This window comes from Vigna umbellata, chromosome 6 (assembly GCF_029865625.1).
Source record: "Vigna umbellata cultivar VRB3 chromosome 6, Vumbellata_1.0, whole genome shotgun sequence".
NCBI lineage: Eukaryota > Viridiplantae > Streptophyta > Magnoliopsida > Fabales > Fabaceae > Vigna > Vigna umbellata.
The window spans coordinates 11,573,524-11,596,402 of NC_142170.1; the positions used below are offsets into that span (position 1 = coordinate 11,573,524).

A 22,879-nucleotide genomic window follows, 5' to 3' on the forward strand; every position below is an offset into this window, starting at 1 on the left:
GATGGATTGAAATTGTTTAACCTTTAAAAGTGAGATGAACAAATTTATTGTTTAAATTTTATATTAACCAAAATTCACTTTCATGAAATTAAAAATAGAAAGTGTATTGTATGTTATGACAATCGGTCGAACAATATCAATCGTTAGTTTTAAACAATAATTATAATTAATGATGATTTAAGTTAAAATACGAATTATTACTAATTAGATCATATTTATGTTCACATTAGTTTGAAGTCTATTCTAAAATTTATAAATACAAGTTTGAAGTATTATAGTCAGGTGATGACATTTAATACAAATTTATTGTTAAAATTGTCGAATCTTTGATGTTTTTGATATCAGAATATCTTCTATAAATAACTTTACGACCGAATAGAATGAATAATAAAAAGTGACGAGTGCAAGAAATTGGAATAACAAAACTTAAAAGATTGTCAACCTCGATCCCTCAAACCGAAACAAAAAATATAAATATTTTCTTTAAATTCTCTTAAATAAATCAAGGGTAAAAATATATATTATAATCAACCATACCTCAACTGAATATACTTTTCAAACAGTAAGTAAACTTGAAACAGTGAGAAACAATACATGAAGCCATGTATGACTTCTATCCATTCAACTTTAGAAAATGACATTTGATAAATGATAAATAAAGAGATTTGAGTTTTCCATAAAGAATTCACAGACACGATATTATAAAAAATAATCTACTCTTTAAAAGAAATTGAGGTTATCTTAACTTTAAAACTTTAGATAATGACTTTAGAATCTTGTATTAAACTTTTCTCACATTCTCTCAGTCTTTACAAGATGCGTGGATAACTTTTTTCCTCTCTTATGCCAATAAATTCTTTCAAATTCATATGCCCATAAATAAACACAAGAAGAGATGAAAATTCGTTTTCATACATACACGCAAAATGTCTAACATATGAAAACAAACACAACATAGATAAGTTTGTCAATATAAGTATTTGAAAGATAGCACAACTCAAAAAAGGATGAAATACTTTGGTGGCAGTGAACACCCGAAACAGAGATGGGGATCTGAAAGGCAAAAAAAATTACTTCCAAATCCACTCTTATTTGCTTTCAAATCCACTCAAATAAACAATAAAAATTTTATCTTCAAATCCTCTCAAATTCATTCTATCATTTTTTTCTCAAATTCATTCAAATAAATAAAATATAATATTATTCAAGTGAACAAATCCTCGATATTAAAGAAAAGTAAGTTGGATTTGGTCCAAATGATGTTATTGTATTGTATGGAGTGAAATGCATTAAATTAAATTGAATTGAAATGAATGAATCCTATTTGTGGGTGAGACATCGAATTGTGAAGAGAGACAGTCCATCGCAATCCCGAGAAAACCACCTTAACCTCAGTGTTTTAGTCATCCCTAAGCCATCGTCACACGTGGGAGTAGGATACACGGATTCACGTGTTAGTGTCACCGCTTTGATGCTCGAGCCTTTTACTTTCTCCATTTTCACCAACTTTTCCTATTCTACCTCTCTTCTCTCCTTTCAAATCTTCAAAATCAAATTCATTTCATTTACAATTGTAAGTTTTCTAGTTATCTACTCCAACACACTCACTTACTTTTATAACGAATTCCATTGGATTCTTAAGGTTCTACTATGTTTTGGTTAATGATATACGATCGAATGAATTATAGTTTAATTAAGTTTTACATTTGTGATAAAATTAAATGTTTTTAATTGAATTTTTATTAAGTTTTTTTGTCTATTGAATTTCTAAAACTTCCATATCTTTTGATTAAGTTTTTGTTGTTTAACATTTTACATTTCTTTAGATGAAATAGATACATACTTTGAAACATAGATAGATAGATTATAATTTTCGTCAATTGTTTGAGAATGAAAAATATATTTAATCCAATATAAAATTATATCATGATTGTAGTAAAATATTATAATTTTCAATTGAAAAATAAAAGTTATTTATCATTTTCCATTAATATTGATATCATTTAAATTACTCACAAATTTTTTATAGGCAACAAGTTAACAAAATGATAAAATAAAATAACAAGTGATCCAATTAATAAAAAGGTTAAACAAAAAAAGTTAAACAAGACTCAGTTGAAAGTATAAAACTTGAAGTGTTGAACAAATTATTTTTTTTTAACAAATACTGAATAAAAATATTCAAATTTATCATATACTATAGTAACCCATAAATTATATAATAAAAAATAAAAGTAAAACTCTCATAATGATGTTGTTAAAACGATCTTATATAATAATGATTTAGTTTGAACGATCTCGTATATGACATTGAAAATGTAATTAAAATGTGGAAAAGTAATAACTCATAAATGTGGTGGCAAACATTACATAATAGAAAGAAAGAACTTTTTGTATTACAGAACACCAAAATCTTTCTTTCTTATAAGCATATTTATTACTGTTGTTCATGCGCCCACCACTACATGAACAAGTTAACAATTCGGGCTTTTTCATACATAAAGGTTCTGTTTACAAAATCAAATCAATTTATATATTTTATGTAACTTAAGAGATTGTTAGGTCTTATAGTTATTATTATTATTATTTTTATTCCATTTGGTTAATGAAATGTGTGACAGATGCATCCATCATGATGCATGGCAATGATTCCATTTGGCAACAGAAAATGTGTAACTTAGTTGTGATAGTCAAAGGTGATGGGATGAGCAGCAGAAACGTCAAAGATCCCCATAATAACATTCCTCACCTTTTCAAAACTCACCCTTTTGGATTTCTGCATGAACCATTGGACATTTTAATCTTGCTATGCTATTCAAAGCAGAATGATAATGATTACTCACAAAAATAGACTATTGTTCATTTTCTAAAACACTTTTATCCTACCATTCAACCATAAATTATTATGAATTGTAAGTTTCTTCTTGATTTTTCTTTTCAAGTTACATACAACTTCTAAATTGAATAAAACTCTATTTATCGAGAAAACATAAATTATTGAGATTGTAAACAATTTTATAGTTAATAATAAGATGTCGTGTATATAATTTATCATGTATGAAAAAATTTCTCAGTAAAATAATTAGTCAAGATCTATTTAATTATAGATGATTACACAACACTATGTTGATGTTATTTCTAGTGGAAAGAAACTTCATGGCACAAAAATATAACATTATCGTCCAAATGTGTTTTATGCATAAGATGGTTAGTTCAAGTGGTAGAACCTGTGATGAAACCTATAATCAACTCTATGGTGGAGTTTGTGATTTAGTCTTTTATAGTGCAACTTGTTATTTAGTGTGAGTCAATGATGGTTAACCATAATAATATTTGTGTTGTGAATGAATATTTTCTTGTTAAGGATCTAGATATATACCTTCTTTAGAGAATGTCACTATTATTGTAAATAGATTACAAGGTTTAAAATAATTAGATTCATTTCATAGTAATTCAGCAATTATAGAGGAATTAAAAACAACTTCTAAATGGGCTAATATACTTAATGAGAGAAAATATTTTAATATTGAAGAGAATGATGAGTCACTTCAAACTATAAGAAAACTTAGTAAAGGTAGACCAAAGAAAGTTAAAACTAAATTCTTAAAAGCAAAAACTTCTAAAAATTAAAAACATTTTTTGGAACGTGAACAGATTGACTAATGATAAGTTTTTAAAGGTTTTTTTTCTTAGTGGATGAAGTTCAAAGTATGAAATAATCTTCGTGAAACAAATTATGTATTTTTTTTCATAATAAGTATTGTTTTACAATATATAATGTAATTTTATCATGAGATGTGATCTCTATGTTTTTCTTTCATTTTTTTTTCTTTTTAATAAAATCTTTATAATGACAATTATGCTTAGAATAAACTTATTTAAATATAATAAAATAAAGTATGTAAATTAGTATAACATTTGTGTTGTAAATTTACAATATAAGATTGATTTAAACTTTATTAGATATATTATCTTTATTTTATATTTATCTTTTATCTTTAGTTAGTTTAATATTATTTTTTATTTATGTTTTGAACTTAACTCATATTATAAATAGAGGATCCTGTGTGTATATTCAACCCAAAGGAGATTAATTTTATACATAATTTTCATTATTTTCAAGTATATACACTTGCTTAAGACAGTTACACCTAAACTAATTTTTTTAGCAGTGTGTTTGTTGATGACTTTATCAACGTATATTTAAAATCCATAACATGAATAGATTCTTAATTGATTAATTATATAAATTTTACACTAAATAGGCATAAAAGTGGTTTAAGATAAAAGAATGTAATTATTTGGAGTTGCAATAAGATTGAAGATGTGGTGGGCCTTGAGCCTGGACTTGAGAAGTGTTAGGGTGTTGCTTCCTCCACCACCACTCCTTGCTCCCTCCACCTCCCCCTTTCTCTTCTACCCCTCACTCCATCTCTTTATTCCTATTTTATCCTTCAGTAAAACTTTATTTTTAGGGTTAAAATTTTATAATTTTTAACCACTCCAATCCTCTGAACGCATGCAGCGATACACAACCTATTCATTTTGGGAATTCTTTCTCCTCTCTTTCTTTCATTGTTGTGGTGTGAGAGTGTGGTGAGTGAGAGGTTGCATGTGGTTGAAGGAATTGTTGTAGCAGTGGCAAAATTCAGTCTCGGGATTGGTTGAAGGTGGTGGTGGACTCCATCAACGCTTTGGAAAACTTACTGAAAGCACTGTGAAAAAGCGGCGAGGTAAGAACCCTAAATTAACGTGGAAACCATTAAACGAATATGGGCATCCGTCAACGGATTCGTTTAAGGGGAAACGGATGTCGACATCCGTTTCACCTTAAACGGATGTTGACATCCATTAACAGATGCTCATATCCGTTTAATACGTTAATTTAAGATTTTTAAGATTTTGTTTTTATTAGTTTATTCTATTATGTTAATTTTGAGCTTATCATGGCAAACCCAGGACCAATTGTGATAGAGAAACTCCGTGCATCTAAGTTAACGAATGTCATTGGAGAAAATAACATATTTCCAACAGTGGCTGATGTTGTTTCAACTTTTGGTGCAAATGGTGAAGGAGTATTATGAAGAAATTAAATAACTATAGCTTCAATTCAACCGTTGAAATCCAAAGGGTAGGAATTAATTCAAAGTGCTCATTAGAAAGTTTCTGAGCAGGGAGTATGCAGATGTGTCTTCCATAGCTCTGCTTGGTTATCTTCTATTATTTCGTGTTTTATATGTTGATGTATGAAAGGAAAAGGAAATATAAAATGTGTTATGTGTCTATATCTTAATTTGTGGGAATATTAATATATTCGTAATGATATACATGCGCTCAATAGTTGCAGAAGAAGAGAGAAAATTGACTTCATGATTTGATGGATAGAGTTGATTATATATGCTTGATTTCTATATGGATGGAATGTCGCAAATAAAAATGTTTCAGGGAGTTTGCTATACCTGATCGATGACCAACACACACCACAAGATTAAGAACAATATCCTATATATATTTGTATGGTATGATTGGGATCCATTTTTCTGATGTAAAGCATCTCATATCTCATTTGATAATTTGATTTAGATGGTGTAAATTTTTGGACAACTCCGATCAATAAAATTAATTCTTTTGAATTATACTTTTTCAAATCTAATCCAAACCCACTTCGTGAATATACTCCTCTACACCTTCTGACTGCATGTGTGAATTTCACCCATCCTAAAAACAAAACTAGTAATTTATTAAAAATTTTCACAAATATAATAACATTAAGTGTTATTCTTACATAAAAAAGTTCTACTTATTTACATAATGTCACCGTATAATCATTCTATTTTAAATTTTTCTGAGTCTATAATAAGTTGTACGTTGTGGAAACTTAGTTTTACACTGGTGTGAATAGCTTTGAATATTTATTAGTGAACGATATATATATATATATATATATATATATATATATATATATACACACACACACACACACACTGTATCCTAAACTTTTCTTCACAAAAAATAATACGAGGAAGTAGCGAGAAAAATGGAATTACTATAGAGAAATTATTATACATACATCAACCACTGCAGTTGAACTAATCCTGCGTAATTTGTAGTATTGAAAAACTGAACTACATATTACAGATATTCATCGAAATAAAAACACAAGCTAGTCCAAAACTATCTGAGTTTTTGAAGTGGTTCATTGAGATGTTTGATTTCAATTCATGTTTCGTGCTCTGACTCTAGAGCCCCAGGATTCGTCCCTTTGTGCCACCTACATCTCCAACTCTCATCACCCACACTTTTCTTGCTTCTCAAACCCAACTCATAATCATAATCCGCTCGAAGTTGTGGGTTGGACAAGGTGGTGTAGGCGGTGTTGAGCTGCACAAACATCCTCGTCAACTCTTCTTTCTTGGAACTGTCATGGCACACGTCGGGGTGGTACTGAAGAGCCATTGATCTGTACGCTTTCTTTATGTCATCTGTGGTTGCACTCATGGGACTCAAACTCAGTACCTTGTACAAGTTCTCCTCCACACATGCCTGCTGTTTCGTGGCTCTGCATGAAACGAAAAACTAATAATAGATATGAGCATCACACCACCGCACCGCACCACCACGGAGAGAGAGCACCACACCACCACAGAGAGCAAAGGTAGAGTTTGGATGAGAAATCTGAGCAAGAGAAAAGAGTGTGACAGAGGTGAGAAGAAGAGGCGGATCTCAAGAGAGAGAGTAAGAGAAAGCTTGGGGGGTGGGGCTATGATCGAGAGAGTAAAAGTGATGTATGTAGGATTTGGTAATTAAAAGTAAAAAAGTAAAAAAGTTAAAATTTAAAAGGACAATTTTGTCATTACAAAATTTGTGGGGAGGTGGAGGGAGAAGTGGTGGTGGTGGAGGGAGTAACACCCGAAGTGTTATCACGTAGGCCCAAATCTTTATACATTCTGGTATGATATTGGTATTTCTTTTAAAATTGAAACTAATTCAGTTTACCAAGATCTATACTTGAAAATTTCACTTTTCCGGAACCATTGAACATCACATTATTATTTTTTTTTGCATAAATACTCGCACACTTTTCCCGTAGTGTTTTGTGTTATTATATGAAAAATAAAAGAAAACAATCTTTAGCTAAGATCATCCTTTAAAAGGAGATAATGAATGAGGGGTTAGAGAGTAATCTAAAAATAAAGAGATTGCATGTTTTGAAACTACTTCTTGTAAATTTTGTTCAAAATTCCTCTATAAAAGCTAAAGCATGGACAACATTTGATGTCTTTAAGGACTTGAATGACACTAACATTAATTTAACCTTCTCCAGCAAAAAAGAGAAATTAAAAGTGAAATTCATCACAGTAAAGCAGATTAATTATGATGGTATCAAGATATTTGTGCTGCATGGTACACCTTAAAACACATTTTATGCATTCATTTGGAGCCGATAATTTAGAATACGTCGCCTTCTCTTCACCTCTTCACTTTCAATACATTATAATCATTAATAGAGTTTAATTATTCAGATTTGTTATTCTTATTTTAAGGATTAAGATGGTAAAATATAAGTTGAACTTAAGTAAATCATTTTGAAATGTCAACATAAGTAATTTATTTAAGTCAAAACTATAAACAAAAATATCTTGATACAAATAAAATAATTTTACCAAAATCTTGCAGATAGCTTTTTTTCTAAGTTGAGATGAATGATTAATTAATATTGAGTATGTAGCATAGTTTGGAGCCCCATGGCATCATGAATCCCATACCATTTATCTATAAGAATCTTCTGAACCTTCTTTCAACATTAATAATATTACTTCCTCCATAATAAACACTGATTACATTACTTCTCCACGTATCATTTTTCCTGAAACACTGATTATATTACTTCCTCACAACGACAACCTTTAGTTTTCTTCTCTCTTTATTTCATTTGCTTCAGAACCTTCTCTTATCGATCGCTCAAAATTTGATAATCTCCTAGTGCATGCTATACCCTTTTTCTTCGGACAAATAATCTTAATTTAATTTCGTATGAGGTTATTTTGTGTTATTATTGTGCCTTGTGAACACTTACGAAGGCAATAACCATCCATAATTCCGTATGAAGCATTTTAGTTTTCAAAGAACTTACGTTGATCCTTAAAATACGAGTCTTTTATTAACATATTTGTTGGGAAAATTTGTTTAAGCAAAAAAATTAACGACCTCTACATAATAAAAATAATACCTGTATATCCGATAACATGTGTCTTGTATTTAACTTAAACTTGAGCTGGAGTTTGGTTGTTTATATAAAAACTAGGTTACTTCAATAAACAATATGAAAATAAAAAATGTTTTCCACAATTGTAGTGTGATCATTTTTGCTTACCTTCTTTATTGTGCACATAAAAAATGATAAGTAAAATAACAATTACACACAATGATATAATATAAATTATGTAATGTTTAAACAGTAAAATAGTATGAAATCCAGCACGCTCAAACTACAAGACTGATTGCCAAAAATTAGTTTAAACTCAATCACCATTTTCATATTTAATTTTTTCAATACATAGTTACATTAAAGAATCGTAAGCTTGTAAAATGTGACCTTCAAAATAGTTCTCTAAAGAAAAAACATATCTATGCTTCGGGGTTTTACTAATGAACAAGAACATTTGTTAATTAAAAAACATTTAACATCTTGAAATTTAAAAACTTTTTATTTAATTTGTTTTTTCATAAATGAATAAATAATCAAAGTTGGTATCCAATTGGTTGAAAACCATGAGATTGTGCAAGGTAAACCAGTAGGTACCAGTTAAAATATTAAAATATTTAGATAAAGACTAATAACACAAGGCATTGAGATAATGACGAAATCTTACCAACAAATATCTTCATTCTAAGAAACCTGAAGACCAAAGTGCGGACCACATGCTTAGAAGAATGTTTACCTTTCAGCCAGTGACATATAATGAACCATGATAAAATGATAAATTCGCGATTCTGTAGCTCATTAGTCAGCCGAATCATATTCACCAGATGCCGGTGGTACCATGGTGTTTGCAGAGACTTGGCAAAATTCACTAAGTCGAAAACATAAAAATACACAACCACATTGACAAGAAAGTTATGTAAGTATATCTTCCATAATGCATTTCACAACACTAATTAAGCAGAGCGTCCTCAACGAATTAAAAACAAGTCCTCCAGATTTACTGACAACTACATACCTGATGGCAAATCATCGTGAATGCTGAAATGAGCCCAAAATGAAGAGCAGAATAAATTCGATAAATGTGGGAAAGCCCATAAATCACTTACAGGAAGAGGCAAAACTTAGAATAACAAACAAGCTTAATCTCTAATAAACGTGAACAGAAATAGGGCATAATTGAAACAAAAATATACTGTACATTAATTTGCTGAATTCGCTCCTGCGAACCAAGAATAGGGTCCACTGGTGTTGGTCTAACTTTTGATACAAACAAGATTTACCATCATGTCCGTGTCACTCCAGAACAGCAACTTCCTGGTCAACCCTCCAGTAATTTGCATCATTGAATTCCTTTATTCCAGGACCACCCTCATCAGAACTTTCTTTTTCTGGCACTTTAGAAACCATGTTTCTTTTCAATGGACCTGCCTCTCCAACTATCCCTTCTTTCAAAGCCTGTTCCATAGCCTTCTCAGTACCTTCTAATTCTACACCTACAAATTCAACATCTTCTTCAAAGAGTGATGGTACTGCTATTGATCTTTGACTCGAGTCAATACTCCCAACAATTGAATCTTTAGGGGTTGGTGACCTGTTTGAAGGAACAGAGTCCCCATTTGGAGGACTAGGATTTAGGTTACCTATTTGAGGTTTGGTAGGAAGGTTGTAACCAGAAGAATCATGGTCCACAAATGGATTCGTGGTTGAGCCAGCATCTTGCACATCTAAAGGTCCACCCCATTCCACCCACTCTGGCAAAGGCCTGTCCCCAAACAATTCTTCATTGTCCGACTCAAACCTGAAGAAACCCATATCATGTGAAGCACTTGCCTTTTTGCTTTCGAAGTTCAAGGCGTCCCCATTCATGGAATCACTACCAGTTACCCCATTTAAGTTTGTGCTTGAGTTAGATGTACCATTGAGATTATTGGTGCTTTCAGCCAATTCTTCATCCTCTCCAACAACTACCTCATCATCACTACTGTTACCACCATTTGCAGCACCATTCATGTTTATCTCATCCATCATCTCAGATGATGTTGTGCCCCCAGTTGCATCACCAATTCTGTCGTCTTGGAATGCAAACCAGTTGGAGTTTGTGAAAAGACTACTGCAAGCAACAAAAGTAAAATAATTTTTTATATTGGTTTTGAATATTTTCTTAATTTTCTATATTATACGTGGAAGTAAAAGAAAACAGTGGAAATTAACCACTTAGATCATTGTGCTATCTACTTCTTTCACAATAACTTTTGCATGTGATGGGAGAATAGCATAAGGGAAGGAGACACGTCATGGGGCAGAAAACCAAAATATGTTGAGGTTAAAGAAATGAAAGCATATTCTATTTCTATCACGGGATATGAAATTTTTTAATCAATAACAGCCCAAAAACAGAATGAGGATGAGTGAAAGGGAAGGGATTCCTAAGTATAGAAAGATCTATAAGCAATTGAAAGCACGATCTATTTCTAGTGGTGATAAATTGACTCACCTCCCTTGATCATCACTGAGTCTGAGGTTTGATATGACTACCTGAGCAGAGTCATCATCAAAGTAGACATCCTGCACAGATCATACAACAGATAAAGTTGCTATCAAATTAGTTAACAATATATCACTCAGCAATATAAGAGCCAGACCGATTCTCAGGATCCACAAAATCGATCAAATTAAATTATAATTGTAACCAAGAATAAACAGCAATACTACCTCATCCTCTCTATCACCGTTGCCACGTTCCTGCAACCAAGCCAATCAAAACATTAGTCCAGAATTCAAGTTGCAGGGTGCAACCCAAAAAACGCACAGGGGCAGAGGTGCTCTACTACAAACCTCCTCATTATCCTCATTCCCATAAATTTTGTATCTAAAAGCCTGGCTCAAATTATTTGCTAAAGCTGCAACATCATAGTCCCTGTCATGAAGGTCATCGTCATCACTATCCCTCATCCTATCTTGCAAAGCAGTCGGACGTCTGTACAAAGGAAAAAAAACAAATAAAGTGACATGTTAAAATAAGAAAGACCCACAACACAACAAAGCAAACATATAACAAAAACAAAAAACGATAGATAGTTAATAATAATAATGTACAAAACAACTATTACATCCACTGCTTGTCTAATAGTATCCCTGAAATCAAGCCCTCTAAACCTTACTACCCAAAATAACCTCACTTTTGGTCACAAGACTGAAAGTAAGGCAATGGTTTAGTTCCCTTGTAATTTATATTGCAATAACCAAATCAAACCCACAACAAGTTTTATAATGGGAGCTGCTGAACCTCCCTAATCAACCCTTGCCAAGCATTTAGATTTAATTAAAAGCTTACCCACAAGCCCAACGGTGAACATTCTCAACCACGTTACGCTCCTGAAGAACTGATGTTTGCCACTCACTCCACTCACTATTTTCCTGCGGACGTTAAACATATCAAGTTGGAATATTTCAAGAAAAGTTTATCAAAGCACAATAACTTCAACATGAGTTCAGCTCCAAAATCTCAGATGAAAGAATAAACTTTATAGTTACAAGTTAGCATGTTTGCGATTTTCACACAAAACAGATAGACAGAAAAATAACATCAAATAGACAGGAAAACAAAACATGTCATGACTTGAACTATGTAAGGAAATAAAGAATTATTTTATTGGTATGCATCACACATTACATTCTCATCACCTCTATTTGGAATAATCAAACTCTGTAAAATAAGAAAATAAAAAAAAATGTTGAATTGAATAGGAAAATTCTAAATATGTTTTCTCCTAATAAATTAAATAATAAGAATATTTTCATCATAAAAATATGCTATTTTACAACACTCCCCCCAAGTTGGCAAATAAACATCAATCATTCTTAACTTGCCTACAAAAATTGCGGAATCTGCCCAAGGAAGATCCTCTATGAAAATGTCCACTGTTTGAAGTCCTATAGGGATATGGGTTGCAACCACAAGACCTCTATCTAGACTATAATTAAGGACTTATTATAAGCAATGTTCACAGCTGACTTGTTATCACAATAAAATTGAATAAAGATGTTAAAAAATGAACTTTAAATCTAACTCAATCATACAAAATCGACTGGTACAATGAAATTTACACCTACTTATATAATGCAAATTAACTTTATCTCCAGTCAATGTGAAACTTCTAACACACCCTCATATGCTAAGGCATATATACATGTCGAGCGTGGGACTAAACATTAATAATAGTCCAATAGCGAGTGGAAAAATAGATCCAACAAACAAACTTTGCTAGAATAAGCTCTAATTCATGGCCCAATCTATGTTAAAAAGTGGATTTTAAACCTAATTCAACATCAACTCGTAAAGTGAGGTTTGCACTCACTTATATACTGTAAATTGACATTACCTTTAGTCAATATGAGACTTCCAAAAGATGTCAACCATTATCTTATGTTAGAAGTTATGGGTGGAAAATAACTGCTAGCAGTCATGTATTGGGTGTATATATTGTTGAAGATTTGTAATTAGGAAATGTGAAGTTAATTGTAATTTGAGAACTAAGAATACTCTCTGTAGGAGACTTGTGTCAATGGGAGAGCATGTGCATTGCTGTGATTTCAGTTTTCATATTATATTTTATTAATTTCATTAATTGGTGTTTTATCAGACTCCAAAAGCTTCTTTCAGATAAGCCTTGGAGCAAAGTTATAAGCTCTAAGCAGATTTGTCAACAAAAGCTATTACAAAGCTTCAGATTTATATAAACAGAAAAAGGTTTACTATAGAAACGATGAGGCTTTCCTGATGCTATAAATATGACATTCACAACTAACCTGAAGACATGTTAGTATGAGGCTTCGACTATGTCCTAGGTGAACAAGTTTGTTAGCAATACGAGTAATATGCCCAATGTTCCCTGCCCGTGGTGCCTGTTTTCCAGCAGCAAGTACAGTTGGCTGCAAAATAAAACAATTTGGTAAGGCTGTTCTAATAGACATGACAGCAATGTAGAGATGATTGATTATGCACTTCATATAGGTCCTATCAAAAATTGAAGAAAATGAAATCATCCAATATATCAATTCAAAAGCATTTAAGCATTCACTTACCGTATTTTTGTCAGCAGATAGAATAGAATGTTTATCTGCTTGGAGAAATCTTCCAATTAAGTTACACTCCCGAAGAAGATGATCAACAATGGCATCAGCTTTACTCTCCAAACATGATAATATGATACTTTCTACATGATGGTGTAATGAGTTATTATATGGATACCTGTATCAGCAAACCATGCTCAAACTAGTTAAAAAAAGTTGAAGATGAAGATAAGCAATAATGCTACATCCACAAATTTAAAAAATTGAAAGGTTTCTCTAAACATCTACGTGCACGTTTGATTTGGCTCTTCGAGCATTGGATCCACGTTTCAGATGTGAAAAATGGAATATTAAAAGTAGCTTCAGCTATTAAAAGTAGCTTCAGCTATTAAAATGGATCCACATTGACTGATCTGATGCAAAACTAAACATGCACTACATAAAACAATTAATAGTTGCTTACTCAAAGAAAAGATCAATGACTCGTTGAATAGTTCCTGAATTGACCATGTCTTTTTCTGCCACTTCATTTCCGGTTTTCAGAAGGACGGCAATGAACTCAACAATCTGAAATAAATAGCAGAAAGATCAGAAATTCAACATATTCAAAATTCATATTAGAAATACCTAGCATAAGAATAGAACATTTGCATAAACAGCTTTGAAATAGACAGCAAAGATGATTTTTGGTACAACAATTCAATATTGACTGGCTTGACACTAACCTATTTAAGGGATTACTAAAGTACCGATATTTTCATCAAGGTACATTACCAACCATTCATTAGTTTCTTGTTAAATTAAACAAATTTGAATGGATTTATGATAAAATGAGCAGCAAACAAATGTAGGATAATTCACCCTAGGTATGGGTAATTGCGATTCCCCTCTAATTGGTTGAGAGAGCAATAAAAACTAACCTTCAATCGATGCTTGCCAAGGGGAGGTCTCAGTTCTCCATATGTTGTGGGCAACACTTTTTCATCGGATGATACATTCAGAAGCATAAGCAATTCACCTGAAGACAAAAAAAATAAAAAAATTTACCAATTGGTTTGTACCTAACAAAACATAGTGACAACAATCTGCAAAGCTTCAATAAAGAAAACAGTTGCAAAACTAAATTCCAAATTAAAAAACCTCTAACCTTTTTATGTTACACAACATTCAAAATAACTAAACCATGATGTAACTTCAAAATTAAAAATCCTCTAACCTTTTTTAAAAACTATATGCATTATATTATTTTGTTACACAACACTCAGAATAACAATACAGCTAAGCCAAATCCATGATGATGACCTATGATGCGCTGATACTTCAACTTGTATCATGTATTGTGTCCGACATGTATCCGTAGCCAATACTTTAAAATATTTTACCAATACTCTTCAAAAAAGTATATAATCTATTAGGAAGTTATACTTTTGTGATGACAATAATTTATAATTTTTTAGTTTGACAATGTCCAATACATTTGATTTTAATTTGAATTCACATAATAGCAATCACATATTTATCATGTTTTTACAAAATTTTGTACATTTTCAATATGTATATATCTCGTATCATATCCTATTATTTTTAAAATATTGACATATCAAATACGTATCGTATATCCGATAATATTTATGCATCATAGATGATGACAATAACACAGCTAAAAACACAACAAATTGGACTTACCAAGTTTTGGTAGCATTGCACCAATAGTGTCTGGGTTTACAGGAATTGGTGGCTCATACATGTGTTGACTTCGAAAGGAATGAAAAAGGGGAGATGATATAGCAGATCTTTTGGGATCCAACAAAGAAACACACACTGAAAGTGAATTCACAAGGCTAGACTTTGACTGTGAATCTTCCAGTGCGTGATCCAATAGTTTTTCAACATAACTGCAAGTATAAAATTTATACAATAATTATTTCGTAATTACATACTAGACGAAAAGACCAAAACATAATATATATATATATATATATATATATATATGATAATTATATCATTCAAATATTAGAGCAAAATATCATAAAATCATGCAATACAAACCTTGGGCTTGAAAGTTTAATTGCTAGAGTAGATGAGGGATTTCTAGTTATTGTGCACAATGTTTCAGCAGCATTGGCATGAACTTCGGGAGGACACTGGTTCAAATAGCAGAGCAAAAGTTGTCAATAATTTGCAACAAAAAATAAGGTAATAAAAAGCCTAAAACTTCAAACATCAAAACAAAAATTGAATACTAAATTGAGCTTTTAATTAATTACATCTTCTCTGTGCCAGAAAACAAACTTTGGGAGCAAATACAACACCACTACTAGCAATCATTATTAGAGTGATCAGTCAGGCTTGTGGATAATAAAATCCCCAAAAATCAAAGAATGTATGTGGCTACATTCAATCTCATTTAACGGTCTGAAAAGGCATAAAGCTAAATGCATAAGCATCACACAGCAAACAAGTAAAACCTGGCTAAGGGAACATAAACCTGGATAGATGTTTTACTTACAGATGGACTCAATTTATCAATAATCATCTCAAGCAAGTTGCTCTCAGCCAACCATTGCATCACATCTATAAAATTGTGATACATATGGTCATCAGCACCTACTAATCGAACCAAAACCTGTCAAAGGAACTTACCTCAGAATCCATTCTAGCACATCAGCAAGATCTCAGAACTGTCATAAATACAACTAAAGTGGTAAAAATTTACCTCCATAATGGATGTAATTCCTATCAAATCAACCAGTTGACGGAAAACATTCTGATGGACCTGTAGAAATTATGTTGAATCAAGAATGAATGATTTCACAAGGAGACTATAGTATGCAATATGCACACCAAACAATAGACTAGAAACTGTTTCATATAAAGGTTGCAGAGATAAAAGGGATTTAATGTAAAATCAATCAAGCGTTTTAATCCTCCATAAAATTGAATAAGCAAACTACCACTGTACTGAAAAAGCACAATGTTTTACTTACTTGAACATAATTCATCAGTGGAACTGTCTTTCGAATCATTAGGCAAACAACAACCTGTAAAATGGCATAGAAATCAGTATCATGCATGTCAGATAGGCCACATTGACAAAAAGGTCATGCAAACAAAACTTTAAATTTTATCTTAATATATACCTTACTAAAGTAGCCTGCTAACAAGGCACTATGTGAGCGATTAGGCTCCAAAAAGGAGAATAATAAGTTCATCAGCTGAAATTACAATAATGTGAAGGGGAAATCAATAAAGAGACATGACTTGAAGCTAAAAATAAGTTCACAAACTAGGTGAAGTGTAGACCTCTTCGTCATCAACCAAGGTCTTCAAAATGACATCAATTTCACATGTAAAAATCTCGCAGGCAATGAATGGAAACCTAAATTACAAACATACAAACAGAGATGGTTTCAAGGAAGTTGAAACATTAAAAAAGTTCTTTTGCAACAAATTTTCAATAAACTGCATACTTGAAGGCTCGTTTATTTTCAGCATCTTCGGGTGCTTCTTCAATAATGTACCGTAACAATTGCTCAACCTGGGTCTGATCTCTCAAACTAAAATGGGAAAAAGGACAAATTATCAATTATATTTTGTTGAAACGACATGTAATTGCCTTTCCAGCCTGTCCTTTATGTATATTCACCAAAAAATAGAAATTGGACAGCACACACACAACGAAAATATTGAATGGACTCAAATTAAACAGACACATACAAGTTGATAAGGCGACTGTTTAAGGCCTTGCATTCTTGGATCACTTCCTCTTCATCCAGAAGCTCTTCCAAAGTGAAATTATCCTTGTCTAATATTGCCTCCACCTGCGTAACACCATCAACATAAATGAACTTCAACAGCAACAAATAGGAACATAGAGAGCGAGAAAATAAGTATGCTTGTTTGAAGCTACTTGAAGACTTTAGTTGTCAATTCAGTTGTCCTCTTAAAACTTTCAGCCATCAAGCATGGCATTCAATCATAGTGTAAGCGAGCATCGTTATACGGAATTGTGAAAAAAACACTGCATCTCAACACTAAAGCAAGTTGCCATAAACTGATAGACACTTTGAATTCAAATCTATCAAAAAGATAAGGGGAATTTTTTTCGAAGAATCACGTGGCCTCTTTTTCACAAATTCACGCTAACTTGTATTTGCTATAACTAAAGCTCGAGTGTTTTCCATTGATTAACATGCGCATAATAACACCCTACAGCAGACAGACTTCAAATTAAAAACACCCGCAGCTGAAAAAAAAATACCAAGAACTAATTCTAGTAAAAAAAAAATACATATATTAATTAGCATGGTAAAACAAATCAACAGTCTCTGATTGAGATCCTCCTAATATAGTGAACCAGTGAAGTAGATTCAATAAACAAATAGCAGATTCAAAAAAATTAAGTGAAAAACAAGCAACGAGTTTGCTACAAGCTGCTGTATGTAATAAATTAAAAAGAGCGGAAAGCGAGAACAGCGAAGGTCGATCCGGAAAATGGAATTAATGAGTAGCATAGTGAAATAAGGATTAGTTAATTTGTAATTAGAAAGATAAAGTAATGGAAAAAAGATGACATTGGAATGGTGAAATGAAAGTAAGTGAGGCTTAAATTATGGAGGGAGAGAGAGAATAATTGAAACTTAGTTTAAATGCGGAGGAATTGGCGCGATTAAAGTGGAAACTCACGGGGGAGGAAGCAGAGAGAGATGCAAGCTTCCAAAACATGAAGGTGGTCGGATCTAGGTCTTAACCCTAATTTTGTGGGAGAGAGATCGAAAAGCAACCACGCCGTGAAGATCGATAGAAGAAAGAAAAGAGAGAGGCAGAGAGAGAAAGAATGCCCCCAAAATAATCGCTAGCGCTAAAGTACAAACCATGGAACTACGGAATTGCCACACACAAAAACACCACCTATCCCACGCTTCATAATGCCTCCTACATTTTTTTTATTTCTTTTATTATTTTAATCCCATGCATGGCCATGGCATCTACCACCATCATGTTATATGTCATGGCCATCCCAATTTGAATTTCAACTGAGAAACATGGTTCAGCGTTACGTCGCCCTGCATTCCACCATTCAAATTAAAGTACACTGTTCTTCGAATTAAATGTTAAATTATTGTGGAAATTGAAAACATATCTACAATAGGGGCACCAATATGCTGAAAAATCTTAAACTTTTGTGTTTGATTGTTTGAATTAATTAAGTCAATGTCTAAAGCACTGTTTTGTTCAGAATTCGTTACAACGTTTTAGTAAATGATTAATTTATTTTGACTATAAAATAATGTAAAGACCAATTTCAACTTCTATTTATTACTCTTAAACTAGATTACTGTTATCACCTACTTTGAAATAAAATATTGATGTGTTCACTGTTTTTGGAGTTTAACTTTGTCTTATACAAATGTAATACGCAATAAAAGAGTAATAAAATTATTAATATATGCAACTATTCATCTATATTATAACCTTTTATTTATAGGATAAAGAAAACATATTGTACTTATACATTCGTATCTTCACAATCATATCTTCTAAACTTACATTTATATTACTTCATCTTACAAATAATATATAAAACGATTATTTTCTTTAAATTTAAGTTATATCATAAATATAACAAATTTATACAATTTCATTACAATCATGTGTACATGTTTAATATTAATATTATATATAAAAGATTACACATTGACCTATATAAGAAAAAATACCTAGCCATGTTGACGCCACTGTAGAGTGTCAAATGTCTAAGTGTATGGTATTCACTAAATAATATTTATTTGACATCTTTTAGAAAATAATTTTTTTATTTGAAGATGTCTGTATAAAAAATGTTATAGTAATGATTAACATCCAAATTATGTAAATATCAACTACATAAATCATGATAAATTTAAGGTATAAAATATTTTTAATTTTCTTTATTTCACATATATTATTAATCCCTGATTAACTTCTCCCAATCTAATGTCTTAGTCTTTTTGACTTAGATAATGAAGTTATAGATATCTACGGTAACATGATTAATCTACTTAATATATTACTCAATCAATTAGTTATGTATCACCTAAAACTTAGTCATAATTCTCATTAATGTAAATCAAATGGTGAATATCAAAATTATTTAAATGAAATAAACCTGTGAGAAATTTTAAATTTTCTTAATCTAATCTACAAAATTATTTAAATGCAAAATTAATAAAATTATCATCCAAGTATTCTCATATTTGTGAAATTTTATTTAACAAGTCCGAAAGTAAAGTTAGTTATCTAAATGAAATCAAAAGTAAAGTTAGTTATCTAAATGAAATCAATTCAGAAAAACCTTGTCAATTAAGGAAATTTTATTCATAATTATACAGAGTTTTCAAAGCTAAAGTCAAGGCTTTGGTTAATTTATTATTAACCAAGATCATATCCCAAAAATTTTCAAATGTTTAGCTTGGATCACTTTTTGTCAATAAAGTTTAGGTCTATTTCTTTTTCAACGTCGTAATTGGATCTTTGTTTTTGTAAAATTGAAGCAATTATGGGTTTTCCATCAAATTGAGAAGACGCCGCTAAGGAGGGTATTACGTGGCATGCTGACAGTGTCTTTTTAAATGATGTGGCATTAAAAACGCATGAGTGAAGTCATTTTTTAATTCAGAAATAAAATAAATACAATTGAGACACGTTTTTAATGTCACATCATTTAAAAAGACATTGTCAGCACGTAACACTCTTCTTAACATCGTCTTCTCAATTTAAGTTTAAAATTTGTTAAACTTTATGTATTTTTTAAACAATCACAAAAGAAAAATCCTTACCCTTACTTAAATAAGAGCTTAAAGTGTAATTAAAGTGTAATCCAAATCAATTTAAAGTTACTTAATAGAACCAAGTAGATAAACTTCAAACGTTATCATATTATCTAAACATGTATTACTTAAAAATATAATTCATAATCAAAATATTTAGTATATTAATGTTAATCAAACTTTCATTTATTAACTTGAATATTAAAATGTATTTTGCAGGTATTGTCCAAACAAACTTTAGACGACAATAGAATTGAATAATTCACAACTTAAAATGTACTTAATTTACAATACAACTAGATAACCACAAGTCTAATTCTTAATACATCCAAAATTTCATTTAATTCAACATTTAAAATTACTCTCATATATGCACCAACTCTTTACTTCCTCAATTCTCAATTTCAGTCTAAGTTTAATATAGCCAAATTTAAGAAAAAAAAAAGTGATATGCACATAAAATTTTGATTTGACTCAACAAGAGTTTAACATCACCAAAATTTCGAAGATGTTCAAAAACTTCACTAAAGATAGCAAAACTTTAACTCAATCAATAATGACTACATATTCAAAACCAACATCAATGTCTAACATAAGTATACATAAAAATAAGAAAACACTTATTCCCATTTAATTTATGTTTGCATGAAATAATCCAAACTCAGAAGTTACCAAAGAGTAAAATTCTTGAAAAATAAAGAGAAAGTAGGAAACTTAAAAAAAATACATACAAAAATCCAAAACTGAAGAGAGAGGAGATTAATTGAATTTTTATGTGTATTCTTACTTTGACTACTCATAAATATAATATATAAAAATTAAGACAGTAAATATGTTAATAATGAGAAAATTAAATGAATTAAAAAAAATTAAAAGAATTTAAGCTATTAAAGCTATTTAAAAATAAATAATAAAGTACGTTTAGTTAACACTATAATAATAATTAGAAATAATCAGTTAATTGAGTCTTGTAAAAATAGAAAGTATTTATTAATGAAAATAACCAACACGCCTTGGTGTAAACGGAAAATAAGTTTTGTAAAGAACTAACCTCAAAGTGATCCTAAGATCTATGTATTTACAAGCAAGACAAACAGAGTCTATTTTTCGTTAGAAAATTAAAATAGAAATGTTGTTATTAAAAATATTATTAAAACATCTTAATTGTGATTTTCGATTTATTTTTAACAAGGGTTTTAATGGAAAAAAATATTAACGAATATTCTTATTACTACTTATAGGAAAACCCATAAACAAAATATATAGCCAAAAAAAGCACTCTACTTTTAGCATCTGATTAAACTTTAGAATGTCAAAGATCGTGAAAATGTGCTATACTTATTTTGAATCTTTCCTTTTCATAATTGATTTCTAAAATGCTGTAATATCAAAGATTTATGATTTATACATTATTAAATATGATAAGTATACATATGTCTATTTCAAATATGCCTATAATTTTGATATTTATTTAAAATGTACATTACAATTTTCATTTATATATCAAACGGACTCACTAGCTGACAATACTTTATATCAAAAAATCTAAGATGAAAAGGTTTAAACCATTCGACACTATTTTTTTTTTTTTTTTGAAAATTCGACACTAATATTTTTGAGTTAACAAACTGAAAATGTAAATAAATCCAAAACATTTAAATTATATTCTTTCAATACGGAGAGAAGAAAAATCATAATTCAACATTTTATTAAATTATAATTCAACATTTCGTCAATAACCCCACATTATTAGAACATTAAGAATCACTAGAGTATAGTTTTTGCATTCATAATCAATCGTACAAAAATAATTCAGTTATGCCACTAAAAAAATAAAATGAAAAACACGTTTCGTTGCTTAAAAATAAAATAATAGACACTCACCTTTTAAATCATCAATGCCAGTCAAATGGAGACACGTGTCAAGCGATGCAGTGATCTTCTTGATGTTAAGTGCGATGATAAGTAAGAAGGAGAAAGCTTAATCATACCTCATTGGATGTATGGTCATGTATGGATGCATCATGCTTGTTTCACACCATAATATAGCAATGTTGTTACCAGTATTCTCGTAAAAGAATGCAACGCTGAAATTCATAATTTTGAAAATGGCATCACTTTCTTGTTTACAAACTTTCAATATTTTTTTTATAGTCTATTTCAACTATACTTGCAACAACAAAATCTAACTCAACTATTTTATATTTTTTATTCTATTTATATGTTAATATTTCAAATTTTGCGATATAATGAATAAATATTTATTTCATACAATAAATAAATATTTTAAATATATAAAATATGCTGTAATAATAAATGGCGTTAACATATAATAATATTTTGTTATATAAACTATTTCTAGCATATTGGTAATTTTAAAAAATGATTAATTTAATTTATCAAAGTTGATAAAAGAAGGTAAGTTTTAAGAAATAAGATCTTAATAAAAACATTTAAAAGTGTTATCAATGAAAAAAAAAATACTACAACAACTCATAAATTCTCTAATTCAGTTTAGTTATTTATATATGTAATATTTTTATTTTCCAGTTACATGAGTCTGTAAATTTTTTTCTCGTTTCTAATTTAAGTATAATTTTTTCTTAAAGACAGTCATTATTTTAAATAATTTTATATTCAAATTAGTATAAATTAAAAATATAATTTTATGTAGTTAAAGATACATATTAAAATTTAAATTATAACCATTTAAATAGTTTTCAGTGAGATTTTTTAGCAGCTATATTTAAATAAGATTATTTTTTTCAAAGAAAATGACTTTAGAATATTT

At 30.3% G+C, this 22,879-nt stretch overlaps 1 protein-coding gene across 2 annotated transcripts; it reads right to left on the bottom strand.

Moving 5' to 3' along the window:
- Window positions 1–9,261: 9,261 nt before the first annotated feature.
- LOC124839799 (uncharacterized) lies at window positions 9,262–18,173 on the bottom strand. Of its 2 annotated transcripts, none has more exons than XM_047315742.2 (19): window positions 17,966–18,173; window positions 16,997–17,100; window positions 16,750–16,836; window positions 16,583–16,658; window positions 16,420–16,494; window positions 16,267–16,320; window positions 15,996–16,055; window positions 15,789–15,905; window positions 15,329–15,423; window positions 14,966–15,174; window positions 14,200–14,297; window positions 13,743–13,846; window positions 13,292–13,457; window positions 13,016–13,138; window positions 11,541–11,623; window positions 11,042–11,183; window positions 10,919–10,948; window positions 10,701–10,771; window positions 9,262–10,313 (listed from the first exon to the last, which is right to left on the bottom strand). In XM_047315742.2, the coding sequence occupies exons 1-19, from the start codon at window positions 18,002–18,004 to the stop codon at window positions 9,500–9,502; spliced, it is 2,547 nt and encodes an 848-aa protein (XP_047171698.1). In that variant the 5' UTR covers window positions 18,005–18,173; the 3' UTR covers window positions 9,262–9,499. The 2 variants fall into 2 exon arrangements, with proteins under 2 accessions (XP_047171698.1, XP_047171683.1); XM_047315727.2 differs by having other exon boundaries at window positions 9,262–10,316; window positions 17,966–18,172.
- Window positions 18,174–22,879: the final 4,706 nt, after the last annotated feature.